Below are 18,722 nucleotides of genomic sequence, written 5' to 3' on the forward strand. Positions count from 1 at the left end.
ACGATCCCTCTAACACTTGAACATGCAACACACACATCCCAACACACAAACACATGTACAAGTAAGTAAAATGGGCATATTCAGTATAACTTGCCCTCGAGACCTTCCCCTTCTTCAGATAAGCGCCGGGCGGGTACTCCGCCTCGTCCTCCGAGGGCGCTGCGAAGTTGAGCTGCTCGCCCGCCACGCGGCTGAAGCCGTCGTTGGAATTGTAGCTGTAACAAGAAGAAACACAATTGTAAAAACAAAGTCTGGTACATCGTTAAGAAACTAAAAAATCCTTTTAATGTCCATGGGTAGGCAGGATTTAGGGGACAACAAACGATAAGATCAGAATTAAACGTAAGTTGGCTAGCTTTACGCGCGCTCGAGAGAGAGTATGTGCCAGAGTTATTTAGTACATAGAATGTGTGTTTAAAGTCCTTTATCCTTTCATTTCATATTAATTATTTGCCACAAACCCTGAGAACTTCTATCCTGAAGTAAGTAATAATTAATTGCTTCTTACTTGAAGTTACGTTCACTTAGTTCCTATGTCCCACGTTGCATTATAACACGTGTTTTTTTTTCAACGATCAGATTTCGCGATGCAAAAATATCAACGTTGTCGTTACAGCTAATATCTTTACATACAAGCTTACGTCAACCACAATACCTACCTACTTACACTGACGCAAACGTACACGATACATATTATATTTATGAGTTCGTGACTAAAGAGTCATGTTGTATACTGCGTGAAAAATAATATAGGTGCCTACTGTTATAAAACTTTCTAAATTAAACAAAATACTAATGCCTGCCCGTTTTCACCAGTAGCCCTTAAAATGATTTTTTAAATAAGTGTCCCTTAAACCAAAATAAGGGACACCTTTTTTTTTTTTTTTGGGAGGGGGAAATCCTCATGGACTTCCTCCGCCTGGGGAAAGGCGGAGGGGTATGCCGGACTCCTACCGGCTAAAACCCCCTTGTGTCCTCCTTGCACGTGTGCGCGGGGCCGCGGGAATCCAGATTCTTCCGCAGCCCCACACTAGTGCTGGCCCTCGCACGGGCCTCGTCTCTTGCACGGGGTAGTGAGGTGTTCGCCTACCCCGTCTCTCGTCGTCATCTCAGGGGCACGCGCTGACACACGCGCGTGCCACCGCCTCGGGTCCACTGAGTAGGGGCGGGAACTTCCCCAAGTCCCTCGCCCTTGAACCCGTTCATGGGGGGCGGAAGAGGGCGTTGTCCGCCCTTCTCCTGCGCCCGGTGCGCCTTCTGCGACCGGGGAAGGGAGTCAAAATCTCCCTCTCCCGTTCCGCAGATTCCTTCTGCGACATCACGTCCTCGCAAAAGGAAACCACCGCGTCCCACGACTCTGCACTGCCGACCATCCTCCGCACCACAGCCGGCAGCGACAGATCGTCTCCGATTTCGTTTGTGAGGACACGGCGCTGCTCCTCCCAAGCTACACACTCAGCGAGCGTGTGTTGCGCCGTGTCCTCCCCGCAATGGACGCAGTGGTGACACCGAGCGTCCGGCTCCCTGTCTAAGCGACACAGAAACTTGCCGAAGCACCCATGCCCCGACAGTACCTGCGTCACCCTGAATGACAGGGAGCCGTGCCCTCTCCCGAGCCAGTCGTCGAGTACTGGCCGGATCGCCTCGACGGTAGCAAGGCCGGCGGTAGGGCGCATCAGCCTTTGCCGCCATTCCGCCACTAGGACTTGACGGAGCTCCTCTCGGCGCAGCTCGATCTCCCGCTGCACCGGCATAAATAAGGGACACCTAGGGCAAGTTCTAATTTCCCCAACCTTTCAGTGACACTCAAAGCGTTAAGAGACCCTTATAACTTAGGTTGTAAGCCCATTAGTAATGTGAAAAAATAAATATTTTTAATTTAATCACATCACACTTCTTTGCATTGTACAGTCGGATACTCACGTGTTAGGAAATTAGGGTTCTCTACGATAAGTATCAAAATATATTAAAAGTGAATAGATTGTATAACTTATGTTATGGCTCAAGGTGGGTTTCGCGACATGTGATCACAAAACGTGGTCACACACAAGGTCATTTCAACCTATTGGAAACAATGGAATCGGGAATCCGAGTTATCGTTTTGTTTGAAAAGTTTCGATAATTCTAAGCTTTGACTAAGTAGGTATAATTTTCTTAGAATTCATGCATTTTACTATGGATCTAAGACACACAAAATAATCCTACATTGTTTTTATTTCAACACCTAATTCAATTTTATTTCCGTGAGAACAACGCGCGTCGCCAGAATTAATTCCAGCCGATTAAAAATAAAAAATCACATCACCAACTTCATGATTCATCATATCATCATGCATCACATAATAATTAATTATCTACAAGATTTATTCAGCAATTGCAACGAGATCTCGGAATGTGCTTACCTACTACATGGAGAAAAAAAATACTAACGGAGGTGTCACAACGGAAAATCATCTAAAAATGTAGCGTGCCAAAATGCGAATGTTTTCCCCTTACACGCCTTCTTTGAACCCGACCATTTTTTGTAATATCAAAAATCGTTGACAGATGTCTTAAAGAACCCAAACGCCTCGATAGTTAACAGTCCTAACTGATCGTTTTGGTCATAACCACTGTACGAATTTGACCTAGAAGAAGGAGCCTGACCTATCTGCATTATGGTATCTCCGCTCATCTTTCCTTACTCCGTGGTGTACTACAAACCGTAAGCTGTGATTGGATGATAAATACTTAAGATGGAGGTGCAGTCACGTGTCTGACCTACAAAACGCACGACTCAAGGCCGTCCGTCGCGGCACAACTTGTGTTTGTTTATTTCTGACTGACAACATCGGAACGGAGATCCTTTTTTGTTTATTAGGGAAGAAATCTAAGGTTTACAGGTTGTTACAATGTGAAATCTAAGGGTTGCTTATTAGACAGTCCGGTTATGTTTTGAATGCAAATTACAGGCAGAATTTAGGATGTTGTTTTTCAGAGGGATTGGAGTGAGAAAACGGAGGCAGCAAAGGTTACGGCCCTGATCTCTGCACTACTACCTCGCGGGACTCGGGTGAAACCGAGGGAATATCAAAAGCTAGTTACATTCATGCCTGTAGGTCTGTCATGTGTGTAGGTAGAAAATTCCTTGTGTATAAGCCACAGGGAACCGTGAATACAAACTTGATCTACTCATCCCATTACCATAATCAATATTACCTCCTGAACATACCTAACCATTGAATTTCGATCACTCATATAAACAACGTGAATAGTAATCGAGAATTCGAGATTCTCATATTCCTATTATATCTAGATTCCACGGAGATATTATTGAGAATAGCTTGCGATTCCAATGGTAGATATCTATTGGTCGTTTCAAAGGAAATGGGGATAGGTAGTAACTTGTAGCGTAATGAGCGCGACTGGCTTTTGTATGACTGTATACGCTGTAGTACCTATCTACAGAATATGTACGTGTAAGGTGCTGTTTTCATCGTCGAGGCTTTAGGCGGCGGCGACCTCCGGCCCTGATCCAGGCCATGGTCCGGGGCGAGAGGGAATGGGATGCCGTCGCCTCCTTCTGCGAAGCAGTCATGCTCGAGAAGGAGGAGGCGGAACGCCAGAGAGTTCGCACCTCTCATCCCGGCCGCCGTGCTGGACCAGGTAGACACCACGGGCGCCGGGTGTCGCGAGATGACTCCCGGCCACCGTAGGCGTGGGTCTGTGGGCGATGAGTTCGGGTGGCTCATCGTCCCTCTGTTTTATTAGACGACAGACCCGTGTCGACGGCGCGCGTTGTTCCACGCGCTCCTCAAAGAGATGTCAGCGACCCCAGCGGGGCCCAGTAGGGCCAGGGCCTGCCGGGGCTGCGGGTTGTTCGAAAGAGATACCGCGGCCCTGGCACATAAAAGGCCCACGACGGAACACGACGGTTTTTAGTCAGTAAGAGTCTGACACTCCCTCACCGCTGCTAACCCACAGCGGGAGGGGTCATTTGATGATTTTTGACGTCGGAAAAAAAAAGGTGCTGTTTTCATCACTTGCTCGATATTATTTAATAAAAGTTGTGTAAGTAAATAACTGACACCTGCCAAAGTGCCAAGTCATTTGGGGTCATCAATGATTATTCAAGATGAAAATCTCGCTGATTTTTTTCGAAGAGAAATTAGTTACTGCTAGGCAACTTAGAGCCCTTAGAAAAATCTGATATACATCGCTTAACATATACTCACTTAGGTATCTACCGATGTTCTTATTTATCAAATTAATTAACCATAGCCCTATAAACTTGACCGGAATAACAAACTCACAAAAAAAATCTCTTAAATATTCAGATTCTTGACCAATCCAAATGACCGAATAAACAATACGATAACTATTGGTCACACGATGATGCTACCAGTCTGCTAGATAAGCAATATACGCGAGCACGTGAAAATTATAACGTGACGTGACGTTGCCGACACATGAACGATTTATTTTTAGATTTCGCGGCAAAGAGATAAATTTATTTGTTTTGACAATTTGAATTTTGAACTTCGAACGTATTTACGATTTGTTTTTTTTTTCATGTTACCATTGTATAGAAGAGAACGGATTGAGTTCTGGTCAATTCATTCTACATGGATTTTGTTAAATTCATTCACCGGTGAATGGTGACACCAAAATTTCGATTTTAAATATAGGACAAAGTTCAGATTAAATATTGAAAGGTTTTTTGATAGATGTAGATATATGAAATGACTTGCTAAAAAACTAAATTAGCAAGTATGAGGAGGTTTTGTATGGCGATAGGTAGCAACTAGATTTTCAGTTTAGGGAGTAATTTAATGACAATGAGTAGGTATTATGTACTATATGTATTGCTTCTTATATTATTCAATAATCCCATTGCATGAATCAAGTATTCATATTACGTTTACTATGTTGAAATATATCGTATGAACTATGTCGCTGGATTTTTCTTAATGTAAACTACAAATGTTTCAACCTATTGCACAATATTTTTTAGCAATAATGAGGAGATTAACTTATTTTTAGCAATGAAGTTAGATATTGAGTTAAATTTAAATTGTCGGACCGGTTGTGGCTAATTTTGGATACCTTTATCTGTCTACTTACTGTGTTTTTCTTAGATTTTTTTATATGGCTCTTACTTCTATGTCAAAATAAATACGCTTTTATAAGTTCCAACCCAGTACCTCACTATTCGATAAAACTGGTTGTCAGACTTTCTAGCTTCTGAACTCGTGGAATACAACCGCCAAAGACGTTCAAATGACAAGCTGAACTCACAAATTGCCTTCCAAATTGCTCTGTTAGAAGCTTTGCCTTGTTATCAATCAAGTTTCTTTTGGTAGTCATAGGTACAGTAGTTCTGCTCAATACGTTTCTGTTTATAAAAGAGTCATTTATCTCATATATTAATCTACTGTACCTACTAGAAATGTACGCTCACATTGTATAGGTAAGTTATCTACGACGACCACGTGAGGGCGTTATATTTTATTCAAACATTTGGAGCCGCGACCTTCAACCGTCCATATTCTCCAATTACTCATATATTTATATACAAGACATTATACTACTTAACTCTTTATTTTAGCGATTTAGGAGCGAAAGACTGTCACTCTATTCCTGTCAACTGTTAGGAACGAAATACTGGCAGACTGTGTCTCTATAGCTATAATAACAAAGATATTCTGTTCGCCCTTATAATAAATAGGACCTACAAAGTCATATTCTTTGATAATAGCTACACTTTCATTAAGGTACAGTGACTGATAGCACTTATAATGTCTCCAAAAGCCTTTAGGTCCAGAGCTATAGGTACCACAGATTACCTTGGCTCTACCGACAAGACCCATAACAGAGAGAAATCAAGATACAAACAAAATCAAATGTCAACCTGCCTCAATCAATTAATCGATCAAACAAATACAACCTTTTTCCTGTTTAACGTCAAAACAATAGAAACACGATTGCCTTTACCACTGTCAAACATAAACTATTGATTTGTCACAATACAATGACAAAAAAAAAACAAATCACTCACGCCAGCAATCCTGGCAGATGGTCCGTCACACGCGCGTCGGGCCTCGAAAACGGCGTCAACAATATATTCATATCACTAGCATTAACAAAACGCGACAGGTGAGTACATGACCACGCTCACTACTAACACGGTGCACCGATACTAAGGTCTTGCATGTGCTTGTAGGTTCGATATACGCGCAAGAAATAAGGGACAGTCCAAGAACGTCGAGCGGTTGCAAGCCTGATAACACGTCCGTCAACTACGCACAAAACGCGATAGTGATGTGCTAAAATGTGCTTTGTGTTGGTACTGTTGGTAGGATGAACATGCGAGATCTGTTGGTGGGATAATCCTGTTGAGGAATCTAATTATTCCTAAAAAAGTATCAAAAATCAATTTGCTAAAAAAAGTTGCAAATACTAAAAAATATTCTAGAATCGTAGTGATGTTACTAAGAAAACAATATCGCTTGTCTTAGCAATAACATTCACTATAAATACGATGACAAAACAACACAAACATTTGTACAAAGATATGTAAATAAAATGCCTGTTGCCAGAAAACTCACGTGCCTGAACATACACATCACGTTTTTCTTTAATTAATTTGCTATCTCATACGATATGTACTCAACCAAAATCATTCACACTTAGTAAAATCCGTGGATTATGAAATTCTATAATAACTTATGTAATCCGTTTATCAATAAACAATACAATCATTATTTTTGCAACAAGATTGTATCTCAGTTGTATCCGGTTAGACTGGAAGTCGACCCCAACGTATTAGAAAGTGCAAAGTCAAAGCACACTCAAAAAAATATTTTGTGTTTTCGGTTTAATAGTTTTCACCTATATCTGGGATGATTTACGGCCTCATTGAGTCTTAGCGCAAAATGTAGGTATAACAGAAATTAACAAATATATACTACTAGTTTCTGCCAGCGGTTCACCCGCATCCCGTGGGAACCTCGGCACGAACCCGGATAAAAAGTAACCTATAGCCTTCCTCGATAAATGGGCTATCTAACACTGAAAGAATTTTTCAAATCGAACCAGTAGTTTCGGAGATTAGCGCGTTCAAACAAACAAACAAACTCTTCAACTTTATAATATTAGTATATATTTAGATCCGATTTACTGCAGAAAACATCAAAAAAACATCGATTACAGCTGTAATGCAAGATCGACAAAAACTTGAACCGCATAATTTCGCCGCTGGGCCGGCGCAGGCGCAGCCGTCATGGTCACTGAATCTTTAGCACGTGTTGTGGGCTCGTGGCGAGACTTGCGAAAGGATGAACTATATTGTGTCTACTAAATATTTACGGGAAAATAAAATCTATTCAATTTTAGACCCCATTTCAGATGTCAGATTTTTCAGAGATTTATTTTTAGTCAATAAAGACCATGCTTTTATGTCTATTGTTCCATGACCAGACCAGAGTTTTGTTGCGTCCAAAATTTAAAGTCTGCCATCGACACACCAAGATGAAGAAACAAGTAATTTGTTTTTAAAGACCATTATCAGGAAAAGAGAAAATATCATTTCATTCATTTTGTAACTGTGAAATTAGCTTATTACGTATTGTATTAGTTTTTTTTAGATCAACGGACTTACTACTATGGTTTCGGCATAAACTAATAAAAACCTAATAAATTAAATTCCACTGTCAAAAGCATATTTTTATATTGTTATTGTTTAACAAAATAATTTCAAAACAAAACATCCGCTGTAAATTTCCATTTAATCACGTGGTTTCTTCTTCTTTACATACACATGGGCATAGCATTACAGGGCACAACACATATTGTTGTGCCTACATCCAAACCGACCGAAGGACCATAAAAATTGCAAAATATTCACACAAAATTGCAACACATGCTGTATTTCACCGTTCTCATTGAAAGTAAAATGGACTGTCCCTTTTATTTGCGGTTCATGGTCACCCTAGTGGAGGCACGTGTTCCGACGACGTGCTTACGTACGTAGATATATGAGACGAGAAGACACGACTTGCTTTCGAACCGTGACGCTTGACGTTTTGAACATATTCTTTTTATGAATTTGGCGTAGCTGTCAAAATAGGTGCGATTTTGAAGGATGGAAAAAGGTTTAAGCGTTTCTTTTTAATTAAAAAAATAGTTTTAGTTGGAAAAGTTTTGAGTAAACACTTTCGTAAATGTCAAAGTGAGTTTTTATGTAGAGTTCCTGACTCCGAGACAGAATTTATTATTTTTAATGTATTTGCAAGTATTTTCTAATTATGTTGATAATTCACGTGATAATAATCGTGATCATTTAAATGTTAACTGGAATGACATTCAGAAAACCATTTAAAATCATCTTTTTTTACCCCTCGTAGTTACTCGTAAAAAGGAAAATTCGAGGGCTGCACTAACTACATACGTTCTGGTTCAATGCTCCATTTTCGTTCACTCATATTTATCGTTGCAATTGCATCGCGATGACGTCACCGCTCACGTGCAACGTTTCACGTTCACGTGCGGCGCGCGAGTGGAGAATGCCGAGCGATTAGTCGGAGCGGGAAACTAGTTTTTTTTTTAATTCCTCACTGTGTTCCAGGTTTGAACCTTGGAAGTACGTTTTGTTTATGGATTAGGTGGCTGTCTATGCTAATATTATAAAGAGAATAAATGTATTTTTTTAAGATAAACACAAAAACTACCGGACAGATTTTAAAAATTCTTTCACTTTTGGAAAGCGACACTCTTCGCGAGTGATAGTTCCCACGGGAAGCGGGTGAAACTGCGGGAAAATGGTAAAAATGACAAAGGTCGGGGTGTGCGTCGTAACGTTTAACTGCAATAAATAAATGTTAGTTTAATATCCTACGGTTTAACAATTACATTATAGACAGCCAAATCCGCTGTAAACAAAGTCGTAGGTATTTTTAAATGATTTTCCGTTTTCCTTATCCAAATTGCAATCTCTAAAATTATTATTCTATCATTGTGAATTTCAATTTTATCTGTATCTCAGTTAAAAGCATAACATCCCAATGTTTAAAGTCAAATGGGACGAAATTGGAATGTGTCATGCCATAAATTCTATTTAAAATTGAACTCATTGCGTCTTGTTATAAAGTCTAAATATTGTTGTCAATTATGCAAGTTTACGTTCAATAGCTATTCGCGAATGTGTAGTCACGTGTGGTGACGTAAACAGAACTGAACGGACTCATTCGCCGCTTGCATTGTAATCAATATGAAATCTTATTATTTGAGTCATAGATTTCATTGTTGCTGTTACATGATGCGTGACAATTGCAGTCGCGTGATGTGGCGCAATAGAATAACACAGAATAACAACTCTTTCGGTTTAACAAGGAACAAAGTACGAACAAAACGCAACTTTATATTTTTAAATAAAAATTCTATATTCCATTTTTAAATTTCGTTTTTATTTAAATTAAAATAAATTCCAATTTCGAAAACTTTAATTTTCGTTGCCCAGCAACGCGCCAAAGAGGCGAGAGAGCACGGAGTTTTTACTCTTAATAAGGTAATAAACGAATGAATAATTTATTTAATAGAAATATTTATTTATCAAAGATTTCTTTAATATTATTATTCAGAGTTGTTACACGAGTCTGATATTAAGTCCACGTGTGTCAATACATTAACCTCGTTGCTAGTTTCAACGCGATACAAACAAGTACTATATTTATAACTCTACAATGATCATGATATCATGGCTGTTTCCTAGAGTTGTGATGATCTACTGAGAATAAAGTCTACATTATTAAGTAAAGACTGATGAATGAGACAGGGGTTGGTTCTCTCACCTCGAAAAAGTTTTTCGGATCGGTAAGTAGGTATTTAGTTAATAAATGTACTCTTTATAAGAACTAGGTACTTTCAGGACACAAATGGATCAAGTGAACGAGAAAACCAAAATAGTTAAATAAATATTTTTTTATTAATTTCAAACTTTTCAGTTTCAGTTCATTGATGATTGTTCCCTCTGCTATTGGTAGGTACATGTTTACCTAATCGTTTTGCCGGAATATTTTAATTTTTATATAATTAGAATTGACCTTTAGTCAGGGACTAGCCATTGACGAAAAACGTAGTGAGTCACGTTTTTAATTCGCAAAGTTAAAAGCTATTTTTGATTATTATGGTTTTTTTAACTGAACAACTTTTCATAGCAGAAAAAAATCCGAAATAAACAATTAGCCGACAAAGCGGATCTAATTAGACGGAATCAACAAAAAAAGCAATAACATACTATTTTTAAAATGTTTTCCGGAAGTAATAAATTCCTTTACATTGCAAAAAGGTTTTACATCCTTTTGAGGCTGAATAAACGCCTTTGTCTTGTCTAGACAAGCGTGGTGGTGGTAAACTAAGTTCATTCGCCTCTTGTTCACGACACGTGAAGCACGTGAGCCGACAAACGTGACGAAATTAAGCGAATAAGAAAATAATTATTGTGATTAGGCGATTTCCGATTTAAATTTACGATCTTTTGGAGTTTTTCGGTACAAGTACGAAAAATAATAGACTAGATAAACTGGATTGATTGTACCTGTTTGTAACACATTGTGGTCAAGCTATAATACCACATTACCGTTTATCTATTACACTGAAATTATGAATCGTATGAATCAATAAAATCCATAAAATTTTCATGCAAAAAAAAAATACAAACAATGGTTTCAAAAATCAAGGTAAGTAAAAAATCAACGCGTAATAGATAGATAATGGAGAAATTAAAAATGGTCACTATATAACTACACCTATAACCTTATCACTTTTTATGTCTGAAATTGTTTATTGAACTGATAAAGACACCCTCGTGACTGTTCATATCTATAACTACTATTTAATTGATAAAAATGAATCCATATTACCTACACACGGAGTTAGCGAACTTTGTGTCCTGTCATGTTTTGTCTACCATCTTGGAAAACCGTTCCTTAGATCCTAGTTGTGTGTTGCTGGGGAGTTTGTTAAGCCACTTCTTCCAACCAAAAACCCATAATAAGTGGTGAAGGTTGGGCGTTCTAGAAGCTCGCCTTTTTCCAAACTATGTTGGGGTCGTCTTCCAGTCTAACCGGATGTAGCTGAGTACCAGTGCTTTACAAGGTTTACAGTTCTAGTAGAAGCTATCTTTTGTAATTTTTTGACATATTGCAGCCAAGTTTTAATAAATGAAGTTCAGGCAAGTTCTTATGTAAATGATATATTTTCCTCTAAGAGTGAAAATTCGTTCTCAAACAACAAATGTTACAAAACAAACAAAGCGGATTCATACTTAAACATAAACAATGAATGAGTTCCCTTCTTCGTATTTACTGCTTATTTATAACACGTTAGGAAAAGCGATGATATAACCGTTTTTGAAAAAGAGGAAAAACAAACAAACAAGAGACGAAGTTTTAAATAGAAAGTATTTCAATTCAGACCCAGAGGGTCTTTTTTGGTATTTTCGTTCATAACCGAGATAAACAATGTGTTTAATTCCCCTTCATTTTTTAGGTTTCACGAAATTTTGGTTTATGTAATTTTAACACATCGTAATAATTTTGAAAGGTCAAGAAGACTTTTTTGATGATTTTCCTTATTTCCAAAAATATTTTATTTATAACATTTTCGTTACGAGAATTTCTGAGGTAAAAAATCAACTGTATGAATGAGGAAATTGTAGTCTTTCGAGAACTTAGTCATTTCTAACGTTGTTCCGTATCACATGATAGCTTACACATGTCTGTTATCGTGTACGTAGAATGTACCTACAATTGATAAGAGAGCCAAGCCTACTGCAATTATGTTAGTCGTAAAATGATTAGGATTTTTCTCCTTTCAGGGTTTTTCTCTTTCAGAGGCACATTCTCTCATGGTGCGTAACGAAAACACCCCTTCTCTCGCGATCAGACAAGTAAAAAACCGGCCAAGTGCGAGTCGGACTCGTGCACGAAGGGTTCCGTAAATTACAGTTAAATCAACCTATCTCAAAAACTATAAGAGATACTTTGATCAAACCAAAAATCGTTGAAAGAGTTAATTAGCATGCATCACCTCTATTTTTTTTAGAATTTTATACCCCGTAGTTATAAAAATAGAGGGCGGGGGACATACTTTTTACGACTTTGAGAGCTGATATCTCAAAAACCGTTCACTTTAAGAAAAATGTTTTTTAGAAAACTTTATATCATTTTAAAAGACCTTTCCATTGATACCCCACACGGGTATGTACATCGAAAAAAAAAATTTCATCCCTCAGTTACATGTATGGGGGGCCCCACCCCCAATTCTTTTTTTTACTATTTAGTGTCATATTTTTGTAGCGGTTCATACAACACATATTCCCATCAAATTTCATCACTGTAGTACTTATAGTTTCCGAGTAAATCGGCTGTGACAGACGGACAGACGGACAGACGGACAGACGGACATGACGAAACTATAAGGGTTCCGTTTTTGCCATTTTGGCTACGGAACCCTAAAAAAGAGTGCATAACCATAAGCCAATAACACTGCAACGTAATTACAAAAGCCTCAAACAACGACAACAATCGAACAACCTATTTCTAAAAAAAATGTCTAATTATTTCCCAATTTTCCTGAATCAGCCTTGACACGTTATCTTGTCCACGTGCTCGATAAAAGTCCATTGACCTATCTATACATATGTATAATATCCTACACAACATGGAAGTTGTTCGAAGGTTCTACAGAGGAACTAGGTTAAGACATCACCTGACTCCAAGCGCGTGACAAGGGCGACACAAAGACGAATGAACCTCCTTGCGGAATTATATCTGAATAAGACGTGTCATGACATATCATCATCATCATCATCATCAGCCTATCGCAGTCCACTGCTGGACAAAGGCCTCTCCAAGTGCACGCCACTGAGATCGATTTTCGGCTTCTCGCATCCATGTCATGACACATCCAATTTTAAAAAAAGAGTATTTTTTTAGGTATGGTATTTTAAAATCGCGGGATACCAGCAGTACATACTTTGAGTCTTCTACTTTTAAATGAAATGATGTTACCTATGTACTTTTACTACCACTAGGTATTTACTGTAGAAAATAAATCTAACCCTCTTTTATTTTGGCATCACCAAAGCCATGTTTAATAACCATCAAATTAATATTTTCTAGGAACTCTTATATGACTTTATGACACATTGGTACACGGTCGCAAACCAGTTTTTTAAGCAGCTTGCATACAATTATTTACTAGACACATACGAAGTTTTATGTTACCGTTTACTTGCAAACGACCCTGTACTTAAACTACCTCAAGTGAGCCTTGGGGGAGGCTACGTGCTACGCCAGTGTGCTTACCTTCGTCAAATGCTTCACTCAGATCATTTGTGCAATCTACGTATTAAATACATAGTATTAATTTATTCACCTACACGATTGTCCGGCATTTTAATATCTTCAAGTACAACTAGTGACTAGAAGACTGTATTTGTACATAAATGCAGGAATTCTGTCTGTTTTTGTTAGGTTTGCAGAAATTAATTGTTTTTAATTAGTGTTTTTTTTTTAGGTTTATTTGTGGTTTGAGGTTCCTTATGTTCTTCACATTGAATCTGTAGATTTAATTCTTATAGTCAATGTCGTCTCTTAATTACGCTATTAAACATTGAGCAGGCTACGGACTGCCAAATAAATAATAAGACTCTAGTCTTTCCTTCTTCTCTAAACGTTCAAGTAACATAAGTAAGTCTATTATAAAACAATAGAAAACAGCAACAAAACATCTCTCAGAACAATCTTACCTAACACTTATTTACATTTGTTTGCATATTTTGACATTTACGTAAAGTCCTTGACATTGAAATGTGCACGTGGACAAGGCATAGGTAAGTCTAGAACGTTCGATTGCTAGCTTGCACAATCTACGATATAAAACGCATTACTTGCAATTAACAGCTAGGCACATTCTGAATAAACAATAAACATTGTCCTAAAATAAGTGATTGCCCTATTTATAAAGACGGAGAGCGCGTGGGCGCAAACGTGATATGCGAATCGAGCGAATGGCACGGAGCTACAATCTACCAATCTACATCATACGTATGTGTGGAATGGAAATGCTTGCTGACTTCTCCGAAGGTGAAAGCGAAAGTCAGAGTAATCAATCCCTAAGATTATTTCACCTAATATTTCGTCAATAACATAGTTAAAGAAAAATAATTGCCGAAACTGAATTGTAACGTAGATAGAGAATACTTAGTTAACTAAGCAAAATGATTGTAAACTACCTATTACGCAATCACAATATTTATTGATTAGTTGACACGAGTCTGTAACGTCATTCACAATCAAAATAATGGAGACAGCTGCGTCGCAAGCGCTAATTAATTCACAACACTGCATAAAAGAAGCGGAATTTTCCCTTTCCCTAAAGCTGATATTTTTGTCGATATTCAAAATAGAGAATTTCAAAAAAGGAAATATAGAACAGTGTTCCAACATCTAAATATCGTATCAGGTATTAATAAGCAGTAGGTGTTCGACGTACAGCATGGGCGGACACGTGTGCCAGCCAGTCACGTTGTGCACCACGAGGAGCGTTGCGCAAACTACGAACAGTCTAACCGACTTCGTGACGTAACACTCAGACGATAACCAAACCAAACTGCGAGCCAGTCGAAATCAGACCCTGTATCTTTGATATTACCACACAAAGTCGATTCAGCAGATGATAAGAATACACTCACAGATATGACAGCAGGTTTCAGTAGCAAATACACGAACGTGCACGACAATGTGTTCTAGCTTAGGTGATATTGCTAAGACTTTCTGGAAACGTTATTTATTCATGTGCAAGATATTATTTACCTATAACCTTGCGATCACGTTTTTCACTGCACTTACTTGGATGCAGTAAAGGTCATGGTCTATAATCTGTGTTGGTCTAACTATGGCTGTAATTCTTAGATATTCTTAAGACTAGAAGATTCTGCTTAAAGCACACTGACGGTTACAAAAATTATATTTTTATGGCTTTTATGAATCTTGTCATATTAACTCGTATCGAGACTATAGATAACATCATGCGTTACAAGGAAGTTATACGTATTATAAATAATCATGCAGTAGGTATTGGAAATAATCTGCACTGTAACGACTCATTCCTAGGTCATATGACGATTTAATTACTCATTTTCTGTAAGCTATAATGCAATTTGAACAATTTTGTAACCAAGATGCCATTTGCCGTTGATGACAAAGACGAAATTAATCACACCCTATCTTATCCTGCAGTACTCAAACAGCAAATTGTTTTGAACATTAATCGCTTATATTTGTATGATAGCAAAGTATATGCTGAAGACGACGAGACAATTACCTAGACAAATAGATAGTAAAAGTGAGGCACTTGCCTCGGGGTATTCCTAGACCTGGCGAGAGCGTCTGACACCATCCCGCTTATTCTGCTCCTGAAAAATTTAACTTATTAAGCAAAAGAATAAAACGCGTAACTGACTTAAAAGACTATTCCTAAAAACGGAGAAAATAATAACAGATTGATATGAATCACTTCAGCGATAAACGTAACATTATCGCCAGCGTTCCACAGGGCAATATCCTTGGATCAAAAATGTTCGCACAAATAACAAACACAATTAGCGTTCCCAGCATTGCAGCTTAACTATTGATCTCTGAAGGCATTTTTATGAGCAATAGAAACAGAATATAATCTCAGTCATCCACTGCCAATACACGGTATAATTGCAAGAAAAAAAACTTAACGTACATTGCGCCGAACCAGCCTACACGAACTGTGGCCATAAATGGTACACTTATTATAAACCCGATCTGAAATATAATATTGTAGTAAAATAATCTGCAAGCACGCATCAATCAACGGTATGTTAGTTTTGCCTTATCATGATAAACTCAACACGTGCACCAGTTTATTTAAAGTGTATATTGTTATTCCATACGAATGACTTCATCGATCTATTTTTGGCAGAGCCTTTGTACTGTATCTATGGCAAATGGGCAAAATTGCATGGCAATATGTGAATTATGCCATAAATTTATTCTTCACAACTCACACAGGTATTTTAAAACATAATCAATGTTTGTGTAGTCTTATGTACTTATCACTGTTTACTGAAAGTCACGCGCCTCGAACACGTCTCTCAGAAAACGAAATGGTTATGAACCTGTTATCACATTTGAGGATAATTGATTCAAAAGATCAATCAAAATAAACACTGCGGAAGATTTACCTACTTCACAATCAAGCAAGCAATCATTTAATAAATTCTTTATGTCCTTTTATAAATTAATTAAGAAAGAGACGTCTGGTGATTGTGACTTCAATTGATGACATCATTGTATCCTTAAATCAAGGACACGAAGATCAACATGTGTTTAACTGGTAACTTAAATTGACTACTAATCCAAGCTTGGTACGTTGTGATGCACCCTCCAAGTTCACCTTAGGTAGGTACGGCATAAGGTTAAAAATTTAAATTAACGAAGATCTTCTGATAAAAACTTTACTTATTAAAAGGGTCACGTTTTCCAATTCATTATGATCGGATTTCTTGTGACATTTGAATTATGTACTTGGAAACGTTTTCTTTCTACTCGGCTTATTTGAACGCCCGAAGTGTTAATTGGATCATGTGGCTCTCATCATGCTCATAAAGCATGGTTTTCTTCCTTCTTCTGCATTTTATCATGTTTGTTTGTTAGTCTATTTATCTTTATTTGTTATATTGTTTACCACAAATAAAAGTATACTTATTTTGTATCTTTTGCACCTTGGATTTGAAAATCGTGCTACTTCCTCTCTTGAGGAAACGATTACTTCATATTCAATGAATTGATCTTCTAATTCATATTACCATTACTACATGCCTTGAATTAGTCATCCGTAATTGAATACTACAAATATCAATGGTATTAATATTTCGTTCATAATGATTCACAATATAGAACTTAACAACCGTTACGACTACCTTATTTATTCAAGTAAATAAATTAATATTGCCATAAGTAGGAGAAGAATAGTTTTTGCCGGCTCTTCTTCAATAGGGGACTAAGCTGTAATTCAACTTTTGAGTAAAATCTTACTCAAAGTATTTCATATAGGTGACAGTACCTACCAGGAACGCATAGAATCACAAATATCACAATATTCTCATAAGCACGCTCCTCATAAATCTTATCAATGAACAATCGTAGATTGTTGCCATACCATCCAGCATAATGGTTGCAATGTGTTATTTAAGTACATAGCGAAGATATCCAGGCCTTTATGGATTACTATACCAGCCAGCATCCTCATTTGTCTTTTCCCAACTATATTGGGATCGACTTCCAATTTTTACGTGAACAATCATCGGTATAAACTACTAACCACATAACGATTCGATAGCCATCGACTCACAAAGAAGAAGCCTATTGATTAGCCCACTATTTGAGACTCGCTAGAGCTGCAGTTAAATCTCAGAATTCTTCTGTCTTATTTGCAAGAAAATTAATGTGGCATTCAATAAACATTTGACCTCCAATCAAATGCACTCCATATGCAATTGCAATGACATCATCATGCTTAAGGAATCACTCATAACGTCTTTTATTTTACATAGAAAGAGTGATGATGATGCAAGTTTAAGGATTTCTCCAACAATAAAAGTTTCAGGCAATTTCTAAAGATGAACCGGTATTGCGTCAATACTTTAATCACTTAGTTTTAAAAGATTCTTGTAGCGTGTGCTCTTAAGTACTTGTTTGTTGACACATAGATACGCCATGTTGGCACCTGTTTGTTGTGATGACGTCATTTCGCACGTGTTGCTCTAGCTGCATTGTTTGCAAGCTTTAGTGACACTGGGCAAAATAACACAAGCTACCTACAAAATAAGTTAAAGATAACTCACTTTGGAGTTACGAATAACCTTATTTTCAGAGGCCTTATTTATTTGATAGTTTTTCCAAACTTTATGGCGTTGCGGCGGAACATCGCGACAACTATTTTGACAACGGAACGGAACGAAGGGTATGGGCTATGAACTCTCTTATACTTGAAATTTTTTTGTCAGTCGCCATCTTAAGCCTATTCTCATAAAGAAAAAATGAGCGGTCACCTCGGTGGCTTGAAACAATATTAAAATTCTTTGATTTATTGGCTAAATTCTCCTTGACAATTTAAAAGTGCAAGTTGTTTTATTTATTTGACATTATTAATTACATATTTATAGTTAAATAAATTATTTTGATAAAAATAAAATAAAAGAGTTGGTTCCGAATTTAAAAGAATGATCTATTAAAATGATATAACTACGTATTAGTTTTTAATATATTGAAGTATCTCCTAAAATGAAGATCACTGTTTTAGACAATTGCTAGAGCAGCAATTATCGGTGCCACCAAAAATAATTATGATACGAGGATCTAAGATCTTAATCTTTAAAACAGAACTCTTTACAACAAAACCTATGAATTTATAAATACCTTTCTGTTGTAAAAAGCACGTAACAGCAGCCGTTTCCATCCGATTTAAAACAATATAAAACTCCCAGTAATCAAAGTTAGCCACAATAAATTATTCAGATCAAAATTAACAAATCTTTAGCAAATCTAAGAATACACTTCCACTTCTAATTCATTAATTTAATTGAGGTCCATTCAGTCTCAACGTGCTGACTAAAGTAATTATTATATTAAGCCGTTATTTTCCCTGTA

At 37.4% G+C, this 18,722-nt stretch overlaps 1 protein-coding gene across 6 annotated transcripts in view; it reads right to left on the minus strand.

The window, feature by feature from the left end:
* The window catches only part of LOC124630308 (transcription factor cwo), a 32,875-nt gene that overhangs the window by 6,777 nt on the left and 7,376 nt on the right, over positions 1–18,722 (minus strand). Inside the window, exons 2-3 of one of the 6 annotated variants that reach the window (XM_047164149.1) lie at positions 15,401–15,457; positions 95–215 (exon numbers count right to left, since the gene is read on the minus strand). In XM_047164149.1, the coding sequence (XP_047020105.1) occupies positions 95–215; positions 15,401–15,457 (178 nt within the window). Of the gene's footprint in view, positions 1–94; positions 216–6,037; positions 6,283–15,400; positions 15,458–18,722 lie in introns of those variants that run through there. The other 5 variants (XM_047164150.1, XM_047164151.1, XM_047164152.1 and 2 more) reach the window with 5 other exon arrangements.

Source organism: Helicoverpa zea, chromosome 5 (genome assembly GCF_022581195.2).
Source record: "Helicoverpa zea isolate HzStark_Cry1AcR chromosome 5, ilHelZeax1.1, whole genome shotgun sequence".
In the NCBI taxonomy this organism is placed as follows: domain Eukaryota; kingdom Metazoa; phylum Arthropoda; class Insecta; order Lepidoptera; family Noctuidae; genus Helicoverpa; species Helicoverpa zea.